This window comes from Vanrija pseudolonga, chromosome 1 (genome assembly GCF_020906515.1).
Source record: "Vanrija pseudolonga chromosome 1, complete sequence".
NCBI classification, from domain to species: Eukaryota; Fungi; Basidiomycota; class Tremellomycetes; order Trichosporonales; family Trichosporonaceae; genus Vanrija; species Vanrija pseudolonga.
In genome coordinates this window covers 3944915-3960810 of record NC_085849.1, presented here as the reverse complement: position 1 = coordinate 3960810, position 15896 = coordinate 3944915, and the positions used below count along the sequence as shown (strand labels likewise).

Below are 15896 nucleotides of genomic sequence, written 5' to 3'. Positions count from 1 at the left end.
CACAACCCTCTAAACCCAAAGTCTATGAAGAGCCCATAACAGCTACATTCTTCTTTTACGCGTCCTCGGACGTCTTGCGCTTCTTGTTGGAGTCGCCGTTGGAGCCGTTGGCTTCAGCCTTCTCGGCGAGCGCCTTGCGCACACCGGGAAGGATGTAGCGGCCGTAGTCGACGGCGTCGTCAAAGTTGGAGTAGCCACGGATGGAGATGAGCTCGGCGCCGAGCTCGGCGTAGTCGAGCAGGCTGTCAATGACAGTCTGGTACGAGCCGACGAGGGCCGTCGAGGCACCCTGCGCGTTGGTGGCAGTGACGGTGGGGTACCACAGGGCGCGGTCCTGGACGTCACCGCGCTTGGCGATGTCAAGGAGACGCTGCGAGCCGACGTTCTGGGGCTCGGTGATGCCGGCCCTGGGGAAGATCTTGGTCACAGCCGCGCGGCCCTTGTTGAGGAGGTCGAGCGTCTTGTGCGCCTTCTCCCAGGCGAGGTCGTCCGTCTCCGCCACAATGGGGCGGAAGGTGACCCAGATCCTGGGACGGTCGCCCTCGGGACGGCCAGCAGCGGCGGCAGCAGCGTAGATCCTGTCGATCTGCTCCTTGGTCTCCTTGAGGGGCTCGCCCCACAGGCCAAAGATGTCGCCGAGGGCGCCGCCGATACGGTAGGCGTCGTCGGACGAGCCACCGACCGACACGTCGATGTGGCCGCCGACAGGAAGGACCTGGTTCGCGTAACCCGTGAACTTGTAGTACGGCGAGTCCCAGTCGAAGGGCTCGCTCGACTTCCACGCGCGGCGGAGGATCTTGATGTAGTCCTCGAGGCGGCCGTAGCGCTCAGTCTTGGAGAGGAAGTCGCCCTCGCGGGCCTGCTCGGCGTCGCTGCCGCCCGCGATGAAGTGGACGACGACACGGCCGGCACCGAGCTGCGAGAGCGTCGAGAGCTTGCGCGCCGCCACAGTGGGGAAGATGGTGTTGGGGCGCAGCGCGATGATGATCTTGATGTTCTTGGTGACGGCGAGCACGGTCGCGCCGAGGGTGAACGGGTCAAAGCCGCCAGAGTGGTACGGGATCAAGGTGTAGTTGTAGCCGTAGTCGTCGAGCACGCGCGCATAGCGCACGAGGAAGTCGACGTCGACCGGCGATCCAGGAGGAAAGGGCGCGAGCTCGGTCGAGCCGTTTGCGAACGTGGCAGAGATAAACTCGACAGGCATTGTGGTTGTTTGTGGTGGTGCTGGGTCCTCTTCGGCACATATGCATGCCATCACATCTTATAGCCGTGCCGACGAGCGGCATGCACGAAATACAGACCGTCGGCGCGCGGCGCGCGATTGCGCGATGTGCCCATGCTTGATAATATGCGGCGGTGAGGCTATCGTGGTGTAACATGACGCCATTTGGACGTGCTTGCTTTGGCCTAGCTGGGTGGCACGGTCATCGCCGATGGTTGGGTTGTGCGGCGGGGGGGCCGGCCGGCAGTGGGTGGGGCGGCGACGCGGCGAGCGAGTGTCGCGTCGCCGACGGTCAGTGCAGTCGGCCCGACCGACCTGGGCGCCGAGGTTGTGTCCGCAGTCGGTACAGCATGCATGCATGTTGTCTTGCGACAAACAGCTGTACCGTGCCAAAAACACACCTTCAGCAGGCAGTGTGGCACCCGCCCACTCGCCCCTTCCCCATTCCCCACCCCGTCGGCCTCTTCGGCAAGGCGCCGCAGCACGCACGCCTCACGCTCGTTTCCAATGACGCACGTCGGAGCAGCGCGCGACGCCCGCCCTTAGCGACCGAGATTAGTAGGCGTAAATGACACGATTGGCTCGGTCACGGCCGGCTGCGAGCCCGGGGTGGGTTGGTGTTGGTCGCCGCGTCGAGGCCAAGGCGAAGGCGTGACTGTGGCCAACAACAATGAGCCGCGGAAGCAAACGAGCAACCATGTCTGCCACGCGACACCAACGACGGTCCTTTAACTCAAACCTACATCACCCTCCCCTTTTATCACGTGGGCTCAGAAAAGCTGCCACCTGCCACCCAGCGAAATCACAGCCAACAAGTCGTGCACCAGGCAACACCGCCACCACCATACGCCGAGCTCTGCCTCACGCGCTGCCGCTGCTCACGCACGCCGAGCACAACCCCATGCGCATGCACACTCCCAGCCCCTGCCTGACCCAGCCCAGACCCCGCCTCGCTGTTAGTGACGCAGCCACACACTCAATGGAGGAAGAGATCCATCTCCCGATGCAGGGGAAAGAACCAGTATAGCGATACACCGTCCGCCAGGACAACCCAGTCGTCGTTAGGAAGAAATTTACTTCTTCTTGTCGCCGCCAGCCGACTTCTTGGCGGTACCGCGAACCTGTTATGGTTAGTAGAGCACTCGGGTAGTGTTGCAGTAGACGTGCCTTCTTGGAGCGGTTCTTCCTCTCCTTGCTGGGTAATGTCAGCCAAATGTCCAACGCAATCCAACAACAGCACTACGCACCGAAGCTTGCGCGAAGCCTTCTCGACCTTGGTGGCGAGGCCGGAGCGGACGAGACGGTGCTTGGGCTCGAAGGCCTTCTGCGACTCCTCGTCGTCGTAGACGAGACCGAAGCCCTGGGTGACACCGCCGCCGAACTTGGTGCGGAGGCCGAAGACGACGACGCGCTCCTTGTCAGCCTTGTAAAGCTGGCCAAGGCGCTCGCCGAGCTCGACGCGCGAGAGGTTGGCGCGGGTGGGGTGGGTGATCGTAAGCAGGAACTGCTTGCGGTTAAGCAGGCGGTTCGTGATGAACTTCGAGGTCCTGATGGTGACGGGTCCGGAGTCGGCCTACGCTGTGTTAGCACACGCTCTCTCGTCGTCGTTGGCCGTCCGACGCCCCGCGAGTCCGACATCCCAGCCGAGCACATCGAGCACATGTCCCTTCCTCCCATTGTCGAGTCGTCTGCCGCTCAACATCTGCCGCCCAATGTCCCAAATTCTGCCCTCCCATCCACCACACATATCCTTCTCTCGCTCGCTCGTGCTCGGTGTGCTCGTGTCGTCGTGGGATGCCGTCGTCGTCGGTGCTGGGGTCGTCGTCGTCGCCGGTACTGACCATTTTTGCTGCTTGCTGGTTAGAAGGTAGAAAGGCTCGTTCGTTGACCAAACTGTCGCCAGAGTCGCAGCGCCGCCCAGCAGACGAGTCACGCCAGCTGCCAAATGCCAGACATCGAGACAAAATACTCCCGTCGAGGTGATTTACTTCCGTCAATGTACGAACCGCCAGCGGAGTTTCGGGATTTGTGATCACTGTGGCGGGAACGGAATCAATTGTAGTCGCCACCCAGCTCCCGAGTGGCTTGGGTGGGTCGGCCGATATGACGCACTTGGCTGAGGGCTGGGCACATCGCTCCTCGGCGACCATCTCACTGTTGTGACCGCGACCGCGACGTGACTTGCCTGGTATTTATACCGACTCTTCCCGCCTCCTGGAAATGCACCACACCGCATCATGTACCTCCCCACGCTCATCCTAGCAGCGACGGCTGCCATGGCCACGCAGGTGCCGCTGGAGGCGCCTGGGCCCCAGCACCGCGAGACTCTCCCCGAGGCTGGTGAGGCCCGCGAGCTGCTCGTTGCCACCCCGGCTGACGCGCCACAGTCCAGAGCGTCAAGAGGCTCGTCAAGGAGATCGGAACGGGCACCATGGCCTCCGTGTTCCCCGAGACGGCCGGCGCCAACGCTGGTAAGGGGTACCTGCTGGGAGTGCCACTGACGACGCCCAAGGCTACCCGTACGCGTTGATGGAGTCGCGTGAGTCCGCTGCCACAACACATCTGACAACGCACAGATGCACCATGCCACCCCGATGGCGCGCTCACGTTCATCTCGTTCCCCATCTCGCTGATGACGCGCAACATCCGCGCCGACCCGCACAACAAGGCGGCGTACACGCTCCAGACGCCGCTCAAGCAGGGCGTGTCAGCGTACGGCCAGCCGCGCGTGTCGTTCACTGGTGTGAGTGTGGACGGTAGTCTGGGTCGGCACTGCTCACGCACCAGAACCTCACATTCCTCGCCCCCGACGCGGCCGAACGCAAGCGCCTCGAGGAGTGCTTTGTGGAGTACCACCCCGACGCCAAGTGGTGGGTGCCGGGCGACCCTGACGGCGCGCACTCGTCGCTCTGGTCGCGTCTGGATATTACCGATATCTACTACATCGGCGGATTCGGCAAGTGAGTTGGACGTGTGCGATGGACTGCGGCGCGCACGGCCGAGAGCTGACACCCCGCAGCACGGGCTGGATCGGACACATCCCCCTCGAGCTGTACCGCGCCGCGCTGAACGAGTAGGGCCGCCGTGCCAAGTAGCTGCGCAGAGACAAGTAGAAGCCACACACCTGCAGCCCTGATCACAGAGGCCGATGAAATGCATGGGTTGAAGAGCACTTGGCAGCCGCATCTCGGGTCACTGTCCTTTATCTGATCGGCCGAGGAGAACAATATGGGGTCCCCAGATCACGTGACGTGGCTGATGAAAGTTGCCACTGAAAGTCTGTCAAGGCGAGCGTCATCGCTGCTGTCGATGTCAGAAACAACACACTCATCACCATGCCGCTGCCGTCGCCAACGTCGCTAGGGCTGCCCGCCAAGCCAGTAGCGGCGGGGTCTACACCTCCTGTGGCGGACATCGCGCCAGCCCCATTAGAGCCACCAGCAGCCGAGAGCTCGACCGCGGCCTCCTCCTCAACCTCAGCCGCCCGGACCAACACCTGCGCGATGTGCTCCTCCGAGGCGCGGTACACGTGCCCGCGTTGCTCTACCCGCACCTGTTCGCTGCCATGCTCGAAGGCACACAAGGCCGCAGCGTCGTGCTCGGGCGTGCGCGACCCAGCGGCGTTCGTGCCGCTCAAGTCATACACCCAGGGCACATGGGACGGCGACTACGCGTGGCTCGAGTCGACGCGGCGCCAGGTCGCCGAGTGGGGCCAGGGGCTCACTGCCGACGAGGTTGCCTCGGCGACATCGACGCGGGGCGGCGCGACGAGGGGCCGCGGCGGTCGGGGAGGCGGTGGTGGTGGAGGCGGACGAGCGCCAGCAAAACGCGGTCGGCTGGACGGACTGCGCTGGGCGATCGGCGATATTGGCGCCGAGGTCGATCTCCTCCCGGACGGCATGCAGCGCCGCAAGACGAACCAGTCGAGCTGGAATCCCAAGTACGTGGATGCATTGGCCTTGCTGACGGACGACAGGACTCGCGCGCTCCACCTCACCGTTAGCATGTCGTACGACGGCCTGGCGCCGGACATCACACATCCGCGTGTGGCGGTCCTCCCGACCAGTACAACGCTCGCCTCCCTCGTCCCCGAGTCGCTCGGCGGCGAGCTCGTCTACGCACTGCCGTACCATGTGCCGCGGCGGCGCGGCGACATGGCTCCAGCAGCACCAAAGACCCGCGCCTTCTTCCCGCCACTCGACGGCGCGGCACCACTAAGCACGGCACTGAAGGGCACGGCGTTTGTCGAGTTCCCCATCGTGCACGTGTTCGCCGCCGACGCATGGCAGGCTGCGCTGGACAGCGGCGAGACCATCGTCATGCCGTTACTCGAGAGCACCAAGCGCAAAGCCGAGGTGGACGACGGAGAAAACAAGCGCGCCAAACTGGATAGTGCGCCGGCTGCCGCGGCTGCCCCAGCGCCTACTACTGCTACTGGGCTGGTCGGGCTGGGAGACTACGACTCGGAGGACGAGGACGACGAGGCCGAGGCGGATGCGGATGTAGACACCGCTGCCGTTGCCGCTGGTGCTGGTGATAGCGGTGGCGATATCACGCTCTCGCCCCACATGGCCGCTGCGCTCGGCGCCGCGCTGGTTGCCGACTTTGGCGAGTGAGCTATGCATGTGTGCATGTGCATTATGTTAGTATGACACCCGTGTGCCGTGTGGAGTCGTGCTGCAGCTCCGACCTGGGTGCGGCGGGTGCGTGCTCGCGATGAAACATGCAGGAGATGTTACGTTCTGTCGGGGAACGTACAACGCAAGTGGCAACTGGCGCATTCGGTTTCCCCACGAAATCAGTCGCACGTCGGTGGTGATGCTTGGTGCTTGCTGCTGGCTTGGTGCGGTCGGGGAGATCTGCTGGGCTGGCTCAGCTGAGCGGCTCGCGGCTTCGGCTCACAGCATCACATGTCGCACGCACGCACGCCCGTCGCCGGCGAAACGGCACGTATCGCGAGCATCGGGGCGTTTGCGCTAGTCGCGTGTGTACGGCAGCGGTGCTGGTGGGCGAGCGAGCGAGCGCTGCTGCGGTGGGGAGCGAGAGCGAAAGCGTCGCCGGTGTCGCTGGCCGCAAGCGGACTAGGCTAGCCTTACGCGCTTTGTCTTGCGATTACGCTTGCTTTTACGCTTTACGCTCGCGGCCAGAAGAGAGCAGCGGCACAACCAACCCCACACGTCTGACGATTGCGGCACGGCGAAAGGGTGGGGTCGGGGTGGTGCGTGGGGTGCGGTGCGGTGCGGTCGTGTTGTCGGTGGCCACACACACGGCGCGAGCGAGCGGCGTGCCATACATTATCTTGCACGACGACATGCATCCTTGTCTCTTTCTCATACTCACCACCACTACCACCACCACCATGTCGAGGCGACCACGCCCATCACAAGGCTACTACGCCGAGGTGGGTTAGACCCCGTTGCGGTCGCCGTGTGGCGCGCTAGACCGCAGCTGGCTGACATTCAAAGGGGACCCTCCCGTATAACACGACGTCGAGCGGCGCGCGTCTTGCAAGTGAGTAGTTGTATCTTGCGCATTGCTCACTCACCCCAGTCGCCACCGTCACCGCAGCGGCACTCATGCTCGCCCGTGTCCCCCTCGGGGCCGTCATGCTCGCTCTCCTCGCAGTGGACGCGTACTGCGTCTCGCAACTTTCCTCCGCAGCGCCCGGCGGTACCGAGTGAGTCGGGCTGGCGTAGCCGCGCGGTTACGCCCCGCCTCTCTTCCCCACGCTCACACCTCGCAGCGAGGCCAAGATCCTCCTCCGTGCCCGCTGGCCTGCCGTCACCACTCTTGCACTCGGCACATTCCACCTCGCGCGCGTCGTGTCACGCCGCGTCACACTGGCACACGCGCTCGCGATCGGCGTTACCCTCGCGGCGCTGTCGCTCGCGATCATGATCATGGCGCGTATGCCGGCGACTTCGGGGGCTGTGGTTGACGCGAACTTGTGCGTGGGGGCTTGGATGCCACGAGTGGCGACGAGACGAGGCAGGGAGCTGACGCGTGCAGATTCGCATTCGCGCCCAAGCCGCCCGCGTTACTGCAGTTGAGAGACGGCGGACCCGTCGGTGCGAGCGGCGTCCTCTGGCTCCGCAGCGCTGGTATCGCCGACGCGTCATGGCACGTCGGGGGGCCGATCCCTTCGTACGAGAGAGTTTGGGCCAAGTAGCGTTGCGTTGGGCCTTGGGTTCATCATTCAGTTGTATCATACCGATCTTTAGTAGCAACATCAGACAGACAATAATGTGATTAGAGCGGGCTCAGCTGGCTGGGCCCGTTAATGTTAGTACATAGTACTGTGGAGAGCTGAGTGGGCTCGTTGCGCATAGTGGACAATGCACGGCACTGTGCGTGTGGGCAAGGGGAGGTGTGACGACGGGTTGGACTGGGCGGAGCGAGGTGGATCGCCACCGGCGCCACGGCGAACAACGGTCAGCACTCTGCGCCACAGATGCGAGTAACTCGAGCGTGCGTCAGTTGTGGGTGTGAGGGAGTGGAAGAAGAGTAAGCTATGAAGTGGGAACGAGAAGAAGTGGCGTGAGTGGCGAGAATGGGATGTTGAGGTGGATTCTGATGGAGGTCTGCTCCGTTTGGTAGAGGAGTTGACCGCCGTCGACACGCGTTGTGAGCGTGTTCCACTTGCCGGACAATGAAAGAGGAGTACAGCGTGATACTGGACAATAGATCAGTTGAGAAGAGCGCAGCGAGGAGAGGGCGATAGTGTGGCTGTCCGGTGATCGGCGTTGATGGATCGGCGACGAGGGCAAAGGTGACCGGACTTGAGGCGAGCTCGGTCCCTTGCATCGTGCAAACCTCGCTCAATGAGCCCATCTAGGAGTTGTTCGATGAGAAGAAGTCTGACAGAGTACATAGAGCTCAGCAGAGCATCCGTGGAGGTGGATGCATCGACTGACGACGGTGGACACGGCGGGACGAGCTCCACCGAATGCGACGCCACACCCCGCCACCCCACCCCGCCGCCGATGTAAGATAGATGCATGACTACTCCTACAACCCGTAGATCCTACACAGCCCCGCCCCGCCCCGCCTGCACACTACTTGTCCTTGGGCAGCTTTGTGGCGTCAGCTCCACCCCACAGCGCAACTCACCAAGACGACGAGATCCCTGTCCACCTCGGGGACGTTGTCGCCGTCGTCGACAAACGAGAGCCTGTACACGCCGGCCTTGGCGCCCGGGTCGGCGCGCCCGTTGCCGCCGCGCACGCCGAGGCCCATGCCCGTGCCCGGCAGCGGGGCGGACACGACTGTCGCCTGGTAGAATGACGTCGTGTCGGGGTACAGCGCGAGCACGCTCGAGCCGCGGGGAAAGTCCTCGAGGTTGCTCGGGTGGCTCGAGCTGCCCGGCGGCGCCTCGCGGTCCGGCAGGGGGATGATACTCCGCAGCGACGTCACCCACTTGGTCCCGTCGTCGGCGTCCTGCACCTCGTACCGCGTCTTGTCGCCGCCGATCGTCTTGCGGACCATGGCGAGGATCCACTCCTCCTCCGTCTTGGACTTGGCGGCGATGCGTCTGCCGGCCCGCAGCGGCAGCTGGTCGGCAATGTCGATTCTGCGCTGCTTTGGCTCGCGCGAGGACAGCGGCGTGCCGGCCCGTCCGCCGGCCAGGGGGGAGGGGATGGACGAGAGCACGCTCTCGGTGCTCTGCGGCGCGACGGGCGCCGGCGCGGGGCTCGCGCTGACCCCCGCACTTGGCCGCCGCTTGCGCTTCAGCCCCCCGCCCGACGGCGGGGTCATCAGCCCGTCGCCTGGCGCGGGGGACACGCGGGGCGTGAGCGTCTCGGTTGTTGTTTGCGCGTTGCCGCCCTTGCGCAGCTCGATGAGGTACTCGAGCCGCTCGAGCGCGAGGTCGAGCGTCTCCTTCTCCAGGATGGCCGCCTTGCGGTCGTCGTCGTTGCCTGTTCTCCCCGCCGCGGCACTCGGCAGCCGCCGGAGCGTGTCGACAATCTGGTGCCAGGCTTGTGTCATGGCTGCGGGGGAGGAGGGGGTGTGGTGTGATGGCAGGGGATCGATCAGAAGCAGGGAATACAATACAAAGCAAGTCGTCGCGTCAGTCGCCGTCCGTCCAGCGTGCATATGCACCACCGTCCTCACCTTGCTCGTTGTCTGCGCCGGCGGCGAGGCGGCCGTTGACGATACGTGCGCGGGACATGTTGTGTGTGGCTAGTTATGTAGGGTTGTTGCCACAATCAACAACTACGGAGCCGGGCGAGCGGGCGGGTGTTAATTCGGTAATAAACTAGGCAGCCCGAATCTGGGTGGTGGTGGTGGACTTACGCTTTGGCGCGCCGAGGGAGGGGGGAGGGGAGGGGGGAACAGGGAAAATCAATCTGGCTGCGTATGGAGAGTACAAGAGGAGGGATGCGGTGCGTAGTGTGTGAGTGTTGATGCGAGGGGGATGGGATACCGATGCGTGCTGCTGCGAGCGAGCGAGCAAGAGTCACAGTGGTCGCGACGGACGAAAGCGAGCGCGAGACACAACAATGGCAACATGGCTGTTGATGCGGCGGCAGGCGGCAGGGCGTTCCTTCCCTCCCCTCCCTGCGCGGCGAGCGACGAATTGATCCCGCCTGCCTTGCCAGTCCGTGCGTGGGTGTAGTGCGGGAACCACGTGAATGCCGAAGCTAGAGGACGGCTGTATGGGCTGGATGCATGCGTGTGGTGATGGGCACACGGATGCACACCCAGAGAATGCATACTCCAGCCAGCCAGTGTTGGCGACCCCAGTGACGACTTGCCACCATCAGAGAGGGCCACCAGTGGCAGCCAGCCTCGCAGCCTCGCAGCCACCTGGCTGATGAAAGGATGTGCACTGTCCACATGGTGCGCACGGGCCTAGATAAAACCCCTGCCTGCACTATGCGCCGCGCGCCGCGCCCCACTCGCTCATGTACAATGCTGCATTACAAGGCTGCTACGCTAGCTACCTGTCTAAAACGTCTCACCCTTGGACTCGAGAACGGTGCCGGCGGGCGCGTTCTTGTTGTCGGGGCCGAACCAGTCGACAAAGCCGAGGTCGGTGCCCCAGGGGGGCGAGACGACGCGCTGCTGCTTGCCGGCGGCGGCGAGGCCGTCGAGCTTGGCGAGGTCGTCGGCGTCGAGCTTGATGACCTTGAGGTTGTCCTCGATGCGCTTGGGCGTGACCGACTTGGGGAGGACGACGACGCCGCGGTTGACCTGGTACGAGATGAGCACGGTCGCGGGGGCGACGTTGTGCTTGGCGGCGATCTCGACGAGCACGGGCTCGGCGTGCAGCGGCGAGTCGTTGGATCCGAGAGGCGAGTACGCCTGCAGCTTGATGCCCTTGGACTCGCAGTACTTCTTGAGCGAGTGCTGCGGGTTGTAAGGGTGCAGCTCGACCTGGTTGACGGCGGGGACGACCTTCCACGTCTTGCTCAGGCGCTCGAGGTAGAGCTCAGAGAAGTTGGACACGCCAATCGCCTTGACCTTGCCCGAGGCGAGCACGGCCTCCATCTGCGCCCACGTCTTGCCCTGGTCCCACTCGCGGTCAATGTTGCGCGAGCCGTCCTCCTTGACGGGGAAGAGCTTGTTGGTGCCGTTCTCGACGGTGCGGACAGGCCAGTGGATGAGGTACAGGTCGAGGTAGTCGGTGCCGAGGTCCTTGAGCGTCTGGTTCAGGCCCTCCTCGACGCGGTCGTGGTACGTGCACCAGCTGGGGAAAAAGAGTCAGCCACAGCTCGACGTTGCGACCGTTGCGACCGCTCCTGGCCGCCCAACTCACAGCTTCGAGGTGATGAAAAGGTCCTTGCGGTCAACGCCCGATGCCTTGATGCCGGCGCCGACCTCGGCCTCGTTGCCGTAGCAGAGGGCACCGTCAATGTGCTTGTAGCCCGACTTGATGGCGTGCTCGACGCTGTGGGGAAAGTCAGCAAAACCGCCCACGGCAAGCCGACGACGCGACAAACTCACGCCTGGGTGACCTGTCCGGGCTCCGACTTCCACGTGCCGAGGCCGACGGCGGGGATGGTGGTGCCGTTGTTGAGCTTGAACTCGGTAGGAACAGACATTTTGGCGTATGTGTACGTGATGGATGGGGGGGAAGGAGGGAGAGAGTGGGGGTCAGTCGACACGATGCGGTTTTATTGCAGGCCCAACACAACTCCAGGTGGGGTGGTGCCCGCCACGGACCAACGGAGCGAACGGACCGAGGACCCGCCGGCCCGAAGTGCCGGCCCACACCCGCCCGGCCCTGGCACTGCACCCTGCATCAACTCGACCTCTACAGTGACAGTGCCCTCTGCTATATCCGCTTCGACCACCGAACAAGTCCGTCAGCGGACATGTCGCGCCGTGCCAAGCGACCAACACAACGCCGCAGTCAAAGGCCCATGCTTGGGGTACATCCGCACACTTGCTCTCTCTACAGCGTAAACTGGCCCCCCGCACGCGCTATTAACAATGAAAGCTCAATATCTACGATCGGCGCGTGGCTCCAGGAGCAGGCAGCCGCTTGCTGCGGCCCGCTGGAACCGGCGGGGGACTCATTGCTCGCATGAGACCCTGTTGATGGAGGCTAGCCACGGCACCGCCAGCACCCACCAGTGCTGGAGCTGCCGCGTGCCCGGATCCCAGGCGTTTCGGATTGAGAGGCGACAAACCGCTCGCGACTCGAGCGCCGCCTGAACCAAGCCCAGGGTCTGCGCGCTTGTCGCTCGAACCCGGCTTTCGTCGCGGCAGACCCGTGACACCAGGTTTGGTGTTGCCTGCCGAGCCCGACGTCTGTGACGGGGACGAGAAGTGGATGCTGGAAACTCCTTCGACAACCTGAAGTTGCCGCCTGGCCCGCTCATGCCGGGCTTGGACGGCCCGGAAGTCTGTAATCAGTCAGCACCTCCACAATCTGTGCGGCCCTCCACCGCAGATCCACAATCTCCACAACCTCCACATCCCTCCACTCACGAGCAAGAAGTTCCTGCCACTTGATCTCTCCAACTTTTGTCCTCCCGCTACCGACGTTGGCCGAGTAGTTAGGCTTGTTCGGAGGCGGAACATAGCCCGACGAGTTGACGACCGACAGGCGCGCGCGCAGCGACACAAAGGCACTGCTCTGCGGCAGGATCATGAGGAGGCCGTACAAGCACTTGGACAAGTACGGGTACTTTTCGGGCTCGAGGAGCTGGAGGCGGAGGTCTGGTGTCAGCCTTGCGCGTAGCATCATACTTACTTGTGAAGACAGGGCTCTCGATGAGCATGACCAGCTTGTCGATCTGAACAAGAAGCGGGACGGTGAGTTCCAACTCGGCGCTGGCGCTCGTCAGTTTCATCCCTCGCACACACCTACAAGATCTGGAGCACATTTGACGCGTGCTCGTAAGCCTGGGCGAGCAAGCACAGGGCAAACGCGGCAACGGCATTGTGGCACCACGAGCGGTAAAGCGAAGTGAACAACATCGATCCGTCCTTCGAGTCGAGGTTCTTCAAGCGGCGGCGGAAGTCGGCCAACTCGGGCGACGTGATCAAGATCATGTTCAGCTTGACGACCATCATGCCGGCGAACTCGAGATCCTACGCTCGTCAGCCACCGCCCACGCCCCGCCACTTACATCATCCTTCTCCAGGATCTCGGCCAGTGTTCTGAAGATCTTCTCGGCGTTGAGGTGGATACATAACTGGCGGATGATGAGGCTTCCTCGGTTCTCCAGGAGGCGGCGGTCGGTGCTAAACAGCTCAAGCACATTGACCATGAAGCTGCGGAAGTACGAGTCTTCAGAGGACGAGGAGATCTGAGCGAGCAGCTGGAGGTCGTGCTTGACGACGTCCTCGGAGGGATCGGACAGCGTCTTGAGCAGTGCTGGGAACGTTCCACTGTCTCGTGACAGGATCTTGGTCGGCGCCTTGAGATGAAGCATAAGGAGCCACTCCAACGCCGCGATACGAGTCTCTGGGTGGTCACTCAAGAATTGCAGCGTGAGCATGTTGACCGTCTCGTGAACGTCGAATGGGTCATCCTCGAGGAAAGTCTCCTGTCCCGGCGAAAGCAGAGCGGCCGGGGGCGCCTGCTGCAGCTGCATGGAGATTAACTGGGGAGCCTGCGCTTGTCCGACTGGAGATTGCGGGCGTGTCCGGACCGTCTTAGTACCTGCAGGGAACTCGCCAGTTGCAGGTGTCACTGGTTCAGACACGGGGACGGGTGGCGGCGCCTTAATCTTCAACGTCGCTCCAGGGACGCCACCGCTGTCCAAAGGATCCGCCGCGGTCAACGCGGAAAGACGGTCAGGCGACTCTGCCAGAACGTCCTTCTTTGGTCCAGCCTGGGGCGAGGAACCAGCGGTCGAGATCAGAGTAGAGCTGCCTTGGCCAATGCTGTTGCCAGCGGCTGGAGGGGCCGCCGCGGGTGGCGCCGGCGTCACTTGCAGAGGGGGGAGAGCCTGAATCACGGCAGTGAGCCGGCGGTTCGTCTCGCTGGCCGCAGCCTTGATATGACGGCTACTTGTCAGCATCGCCAAGCCGCGCAAGACTCACTTTGGAGAAGCCAGGTTGGGAAGAACGGCAGAGACGATGCGCGGGGTGTAGAAGATGACGGTGTTCTGAGCAAACTCCAAGAAGGTGAGGATCCAGTCCATTGCCGTCGTCTGAACCATGTTGTCGGGATATGATAAGTGGTCCACGATAATGTCCATGATCGACGAGTAGTCGACAAAGGCATTCTGTCCCGGCTCCCAAGCACCGGACCCGTCGCCCTCCCATTCGTTCTCGGCGCGAGTGTCCATCGTGCCCGTCTCGTCTCGTTCCAAGTCGGAGCTATCGTCATCATCGGACTCGATGGCAGACTCGTTGTCCTCGGGGTGCAGGGGAATCGAAGCCGAGGCCGAGTCGATCGTGGCCTGGTGGCTCTGGTTCTTGTCGCGGCGCGCGGGATGACTATCCGCGTGCTTGTCCTGCTGTTGCGCGATAAGCTTGATCTCGCGTAAGAACTCTGCGAGCAGGTTCTCGGTGGCAACGCGGACGTCGAGATTGCTGTCCGCTAGAAACTTCCTGCGATTTGTTAGAAAGTTGTTGCGAGACATGATCGAATGTTCAACTCACAGAAGGCCATCGAGAAAGTCGGGTAAGTACGTCACGAGCTCAAGATCTGGGACCGTGTTGAGCACCATCAGCCACGACACCAGGTGCATCCTGGTGTAGGGCGAGATGGCGTACACACGCTCATTCAGGAGTGGGATGAACCGCTCCAGGGAGAACGCTCGTCTGTCAGGTCCCATGCGTTCGGGCGACTGGACGTTGGACCGATCAAAGTCTCCATTCCTCGTCGGGCTCGTGTTGGATTGCCCGTCAGTGTCCTTGCCGCCAGACGTCAACGAGTAACTTGGCGGCTCGCCACTTCCGTCATGAGACTCGCCCAGGGCCTTGTCACGAGGCGTTCGGTTGGGATCGTCCTCATAATAGATGGAGACGTAGTTCGACGCAGCGTCGGCCACAATGTCCTTCATCAAGCGGTCCAGCAGCTCGGCGCCATTCTTGACCGACATCTCAGAATCGGATGACAGCTGCAGGGTTAGTCCGATCTATGCACCCAAACCCACCTTGCTGAGTGCATCAAAGACCTCGTTGAAGTAGACGAGGATCTCGCCCTTGCTAACTTTGGCACTGGGGTGCGTCAGTGTCCGCCCGGCGACGCCCCTCCTGCAACTCACATATTGTACAAGCTCTCGCAGGCATGGTACCGCACTCGGCTCTCGCTGTCCTGGAAGCACGCCAGCACAGGAGGTATGATGGTGGGGAGGTACGGCGCCACGTCCTGGCCCAGTGCGATGGCGGTGGCGGCCAGACCGATGAGGCCTGATTTGCCCATCAGCCAAACATACAAGTAGCTTCCTTGGCTTTATCTCACCGCCATTGCGCGTGTGCATCGCGTTGGTCGAGCTGAACATGCCGACCAGCTGGTCGACAATGGTGGCTATGCGGGCGCCATCGGACGATAGCACCTGCCTGGAGGAAGGTCAGCGGGTGTTTGGTGCTGCCAGACGCGTCATGCTCACTTCTCCAGCTCTAGGGCTGCTGCCTTTCGCCGTTCATAGCTGTGGACATGTTAGTGCGCGTCGTGGGCGATGCCAAGACCGCGTCGGGTCGGCTTGGATCAAACACGTACATCTTGTCATTGAGACCTGTTGCAAGACGTCAGTACATTGTCCCTTGGCCCTTGCTGTAGTGACTGACCTCTTAGAATGGACGGGTCTGTTCAAAGTGGGTCCTGGCTCAGCGTGTGTGCTCGTGCGTGGTTGTTTGACACTATCTCACCCATTGTTGTTGTTGTTGATCCCCCAACTGGCGGGGTTGGTGCTCGACAAGTCCTGTGTGTGTTTTGTTGTGATTAGGGGAGTTTGTTGCAATGTTGGGAGGAGTGTGTGGCGAGCCAAGAGTCTCTAGAAGTGCAAAAAAGGGAAGTTAAGGTCGTGCTTTGAGGGGAGGGGGTATAAACGATGTCTGATGGTGATGAAGGGGGGGATAGGGTGATGAGCGGCGGGCGGGTGGTGGTGATGGGCAAGCGTGGTGGTGGTGGTCAATGACGTTCAATCCAACCCACCCACCCGGGGCGTCGGCTGGGCGCGTTTGGGCGGCGTGTGGTGGGTGGACGCTTGGCTGCAGCCTGCAGTAGGGCCGCACGCTACCATGGCGCGCATGGCGGAGGTTGATT

At 62.6% G+C, this 15896-nt stretch overlaps 8 protein-coding genes across 8 annotated transcripts; 3 read left to right on the top strand and 5 right to left on the bottom strand.

Annotated features, from left to right (window-relative positions):
- Positions 1-55: 55 nt before the first annotated feature.
- On the bottom strand, positions 56-1204 carry ssuD_1 (Alkanesulfonate monooxygenase; the record flags this gene model as incomplete). The annotated part of the gene is made up of 1 exon (XM_062767967.1): positions 56-1204. The coding sequence occupies one exon, from the start codon at positions 1202-1204 to the stop codon at positions 56-58; it is 1149 nt and encodes a 382-aa protein (XP_062623951.1).
- A 1091-nt stretch (positions 1205-2295) lies between these two features.
- Positions 2296-3066, bottom strand: CTHT_0041970.2 (40S ribosomal protein S24; the record flags this gene model as incomplete). Its single annotated transcript, XM_062767966.1, has 3 exons — positions 2296-2343; positions 2466-2795; positions 3064-3066. The coding sequence occupies 3 exons, from the start codon at positions 3064-3066 to the stop codon at positions 2296-2298; spliced, it is 381 nt and encodes a 126-aa protein (XP_062623950.1).
- A 308-nt stretch (positions 3067-3374) lies between these two features.
- Positions 3375-4394, top strand: LOC62_01G001471 (uncharacterized protein). The gene is made up of 6 exons (XM_062767965.1): positions 3375-3562; positions 3610-3693; positions 3735-3761; positions 3799-3965; positions 4010-4182; positions 4242-4394. Exons 1-6 carry the CDS (start codon positions 3460-3462, stop codon positions 4297-4299), a joined length of 612 nt encoding a protein of 203 aa, XP_062623949.1. The 5' UTR covers positions 3375-3459; the 3' UTR covers positions 4300-4394.
- A 148-nt stretch (positions 4395-4542) lies between these two features.
- Positions 4543-5838, top strand: Znhit6 (Box C/D snoRNA protein 1; the record flags this gene model as incomplete). The annotated part of the gene is made up of 2 exons (XM_062767964.1): positions 4543-5162; positions 5199-5838. The coding sequence occupies exons 1-2, from the start codon at positions 4558-4560 to the stop codon at positions 5836-5838; spliced, it is 1245 nt and encodes a 414-aa protein (XP_062623948.1). The 5' UTR covers positions 4543-4557.
- A 743-nt stretch (positions 5839-6581) lies between these two features.
- LOC62_01G001469 (uncharacterized protein) lies at positions 6582-7391 on the top strand (the record flags this gene model as incomplete). Its single annotated transcript, XM_062767963.1, has 5 exons — positions 6582-6623; positions 6688-6733; positions 6773-6899; positions 6966-7169; positions 7232-7391. 5 exons carry the CDS (start codon positions 6582-6584, stop codon positions 7389-7391), a joined length of 579 nt encoding a protein of 192 aa, XP_062623947.1.
- An 886-nt stretch (positions 7392-8277) lies between these two features.
- SGF29B (SAGA-associated factor 29 B) lies at positions 8278-9686 on the bottom strand (the record flags this gene model as incomplete). The annotated part of the gene is made up of 4 exons (XM_062767962.1): positions 9518-9686; positions 9335-9436; positions 8333-9210; positions 8278-8295 (listed from the first exon to the last, which is right to left on the bottom strand). The coding sequence occupies exons 2-4, from the start codon at positions 9390-9392 to the stop codon at positions 8278-8280; spliced, it is 954 nt and encodes a 317-aa protein (XP_062623946.1). The 5' UTR covers positions 9393-9436; positions 9518-9686.
- A 485-nt stretch (positions 9687-10171) lies between these two features.
- On the bottom strand, positions 10172-11298 carry gar1_1 (D-galacturonate reductase; the record flags this gene model as incomplete). The annotated part of the gene is made up of 3 exons (XM_062767961.1): positions 11171-11298; positions 10983-11114; positions 10172-10913 (listed from the first exon to the last, which is right to left on the bottom strand). The coding sequence occupies exons 1-3, from the start codon at positions 11266-11268 to the stop codon at positions 10172-10174; spliced, it is 972 nt and encodes a 323-aa protein (XP_062623945.1). The 5' UTR covers positions 11269-11298.
- Positions 11299-11571: 273 nt separating this feature from the next.
- VAC14 (Vacuole morphology and inheritance protein 14) lies at positions 11572-15741 on the bottom strand. The gene is made up of 14 exons (XM_062767960.1): positions 15500-15741; positions 15419-15436; positions 15351-15366; positions 15241-15279; positions 15093-15190; positions 14896-15040; positions 14785-14848; positions 14288-14748; positions 13724-14236; positions 12805-13687; positions 12543-12766; positions 12426-12505; positions 12118-12391; positions 11572-12075 (listed from the first exon to the last, which is right to left on the bottom strand). The coding sequence occupies exons 1-14, from the start codon at positions 15501-15503 to the stop codon at positions 12048-12050; spliced, it is 2847 nt and encodes a 948-aa protein (XP_062623944.1). The 5' UTR covers positions 15504-15741; the 3' UTR covers positions 11572-12047.
- Between the last annotated feature and the right edge of the window lie 155 nt (positions 15742-15896).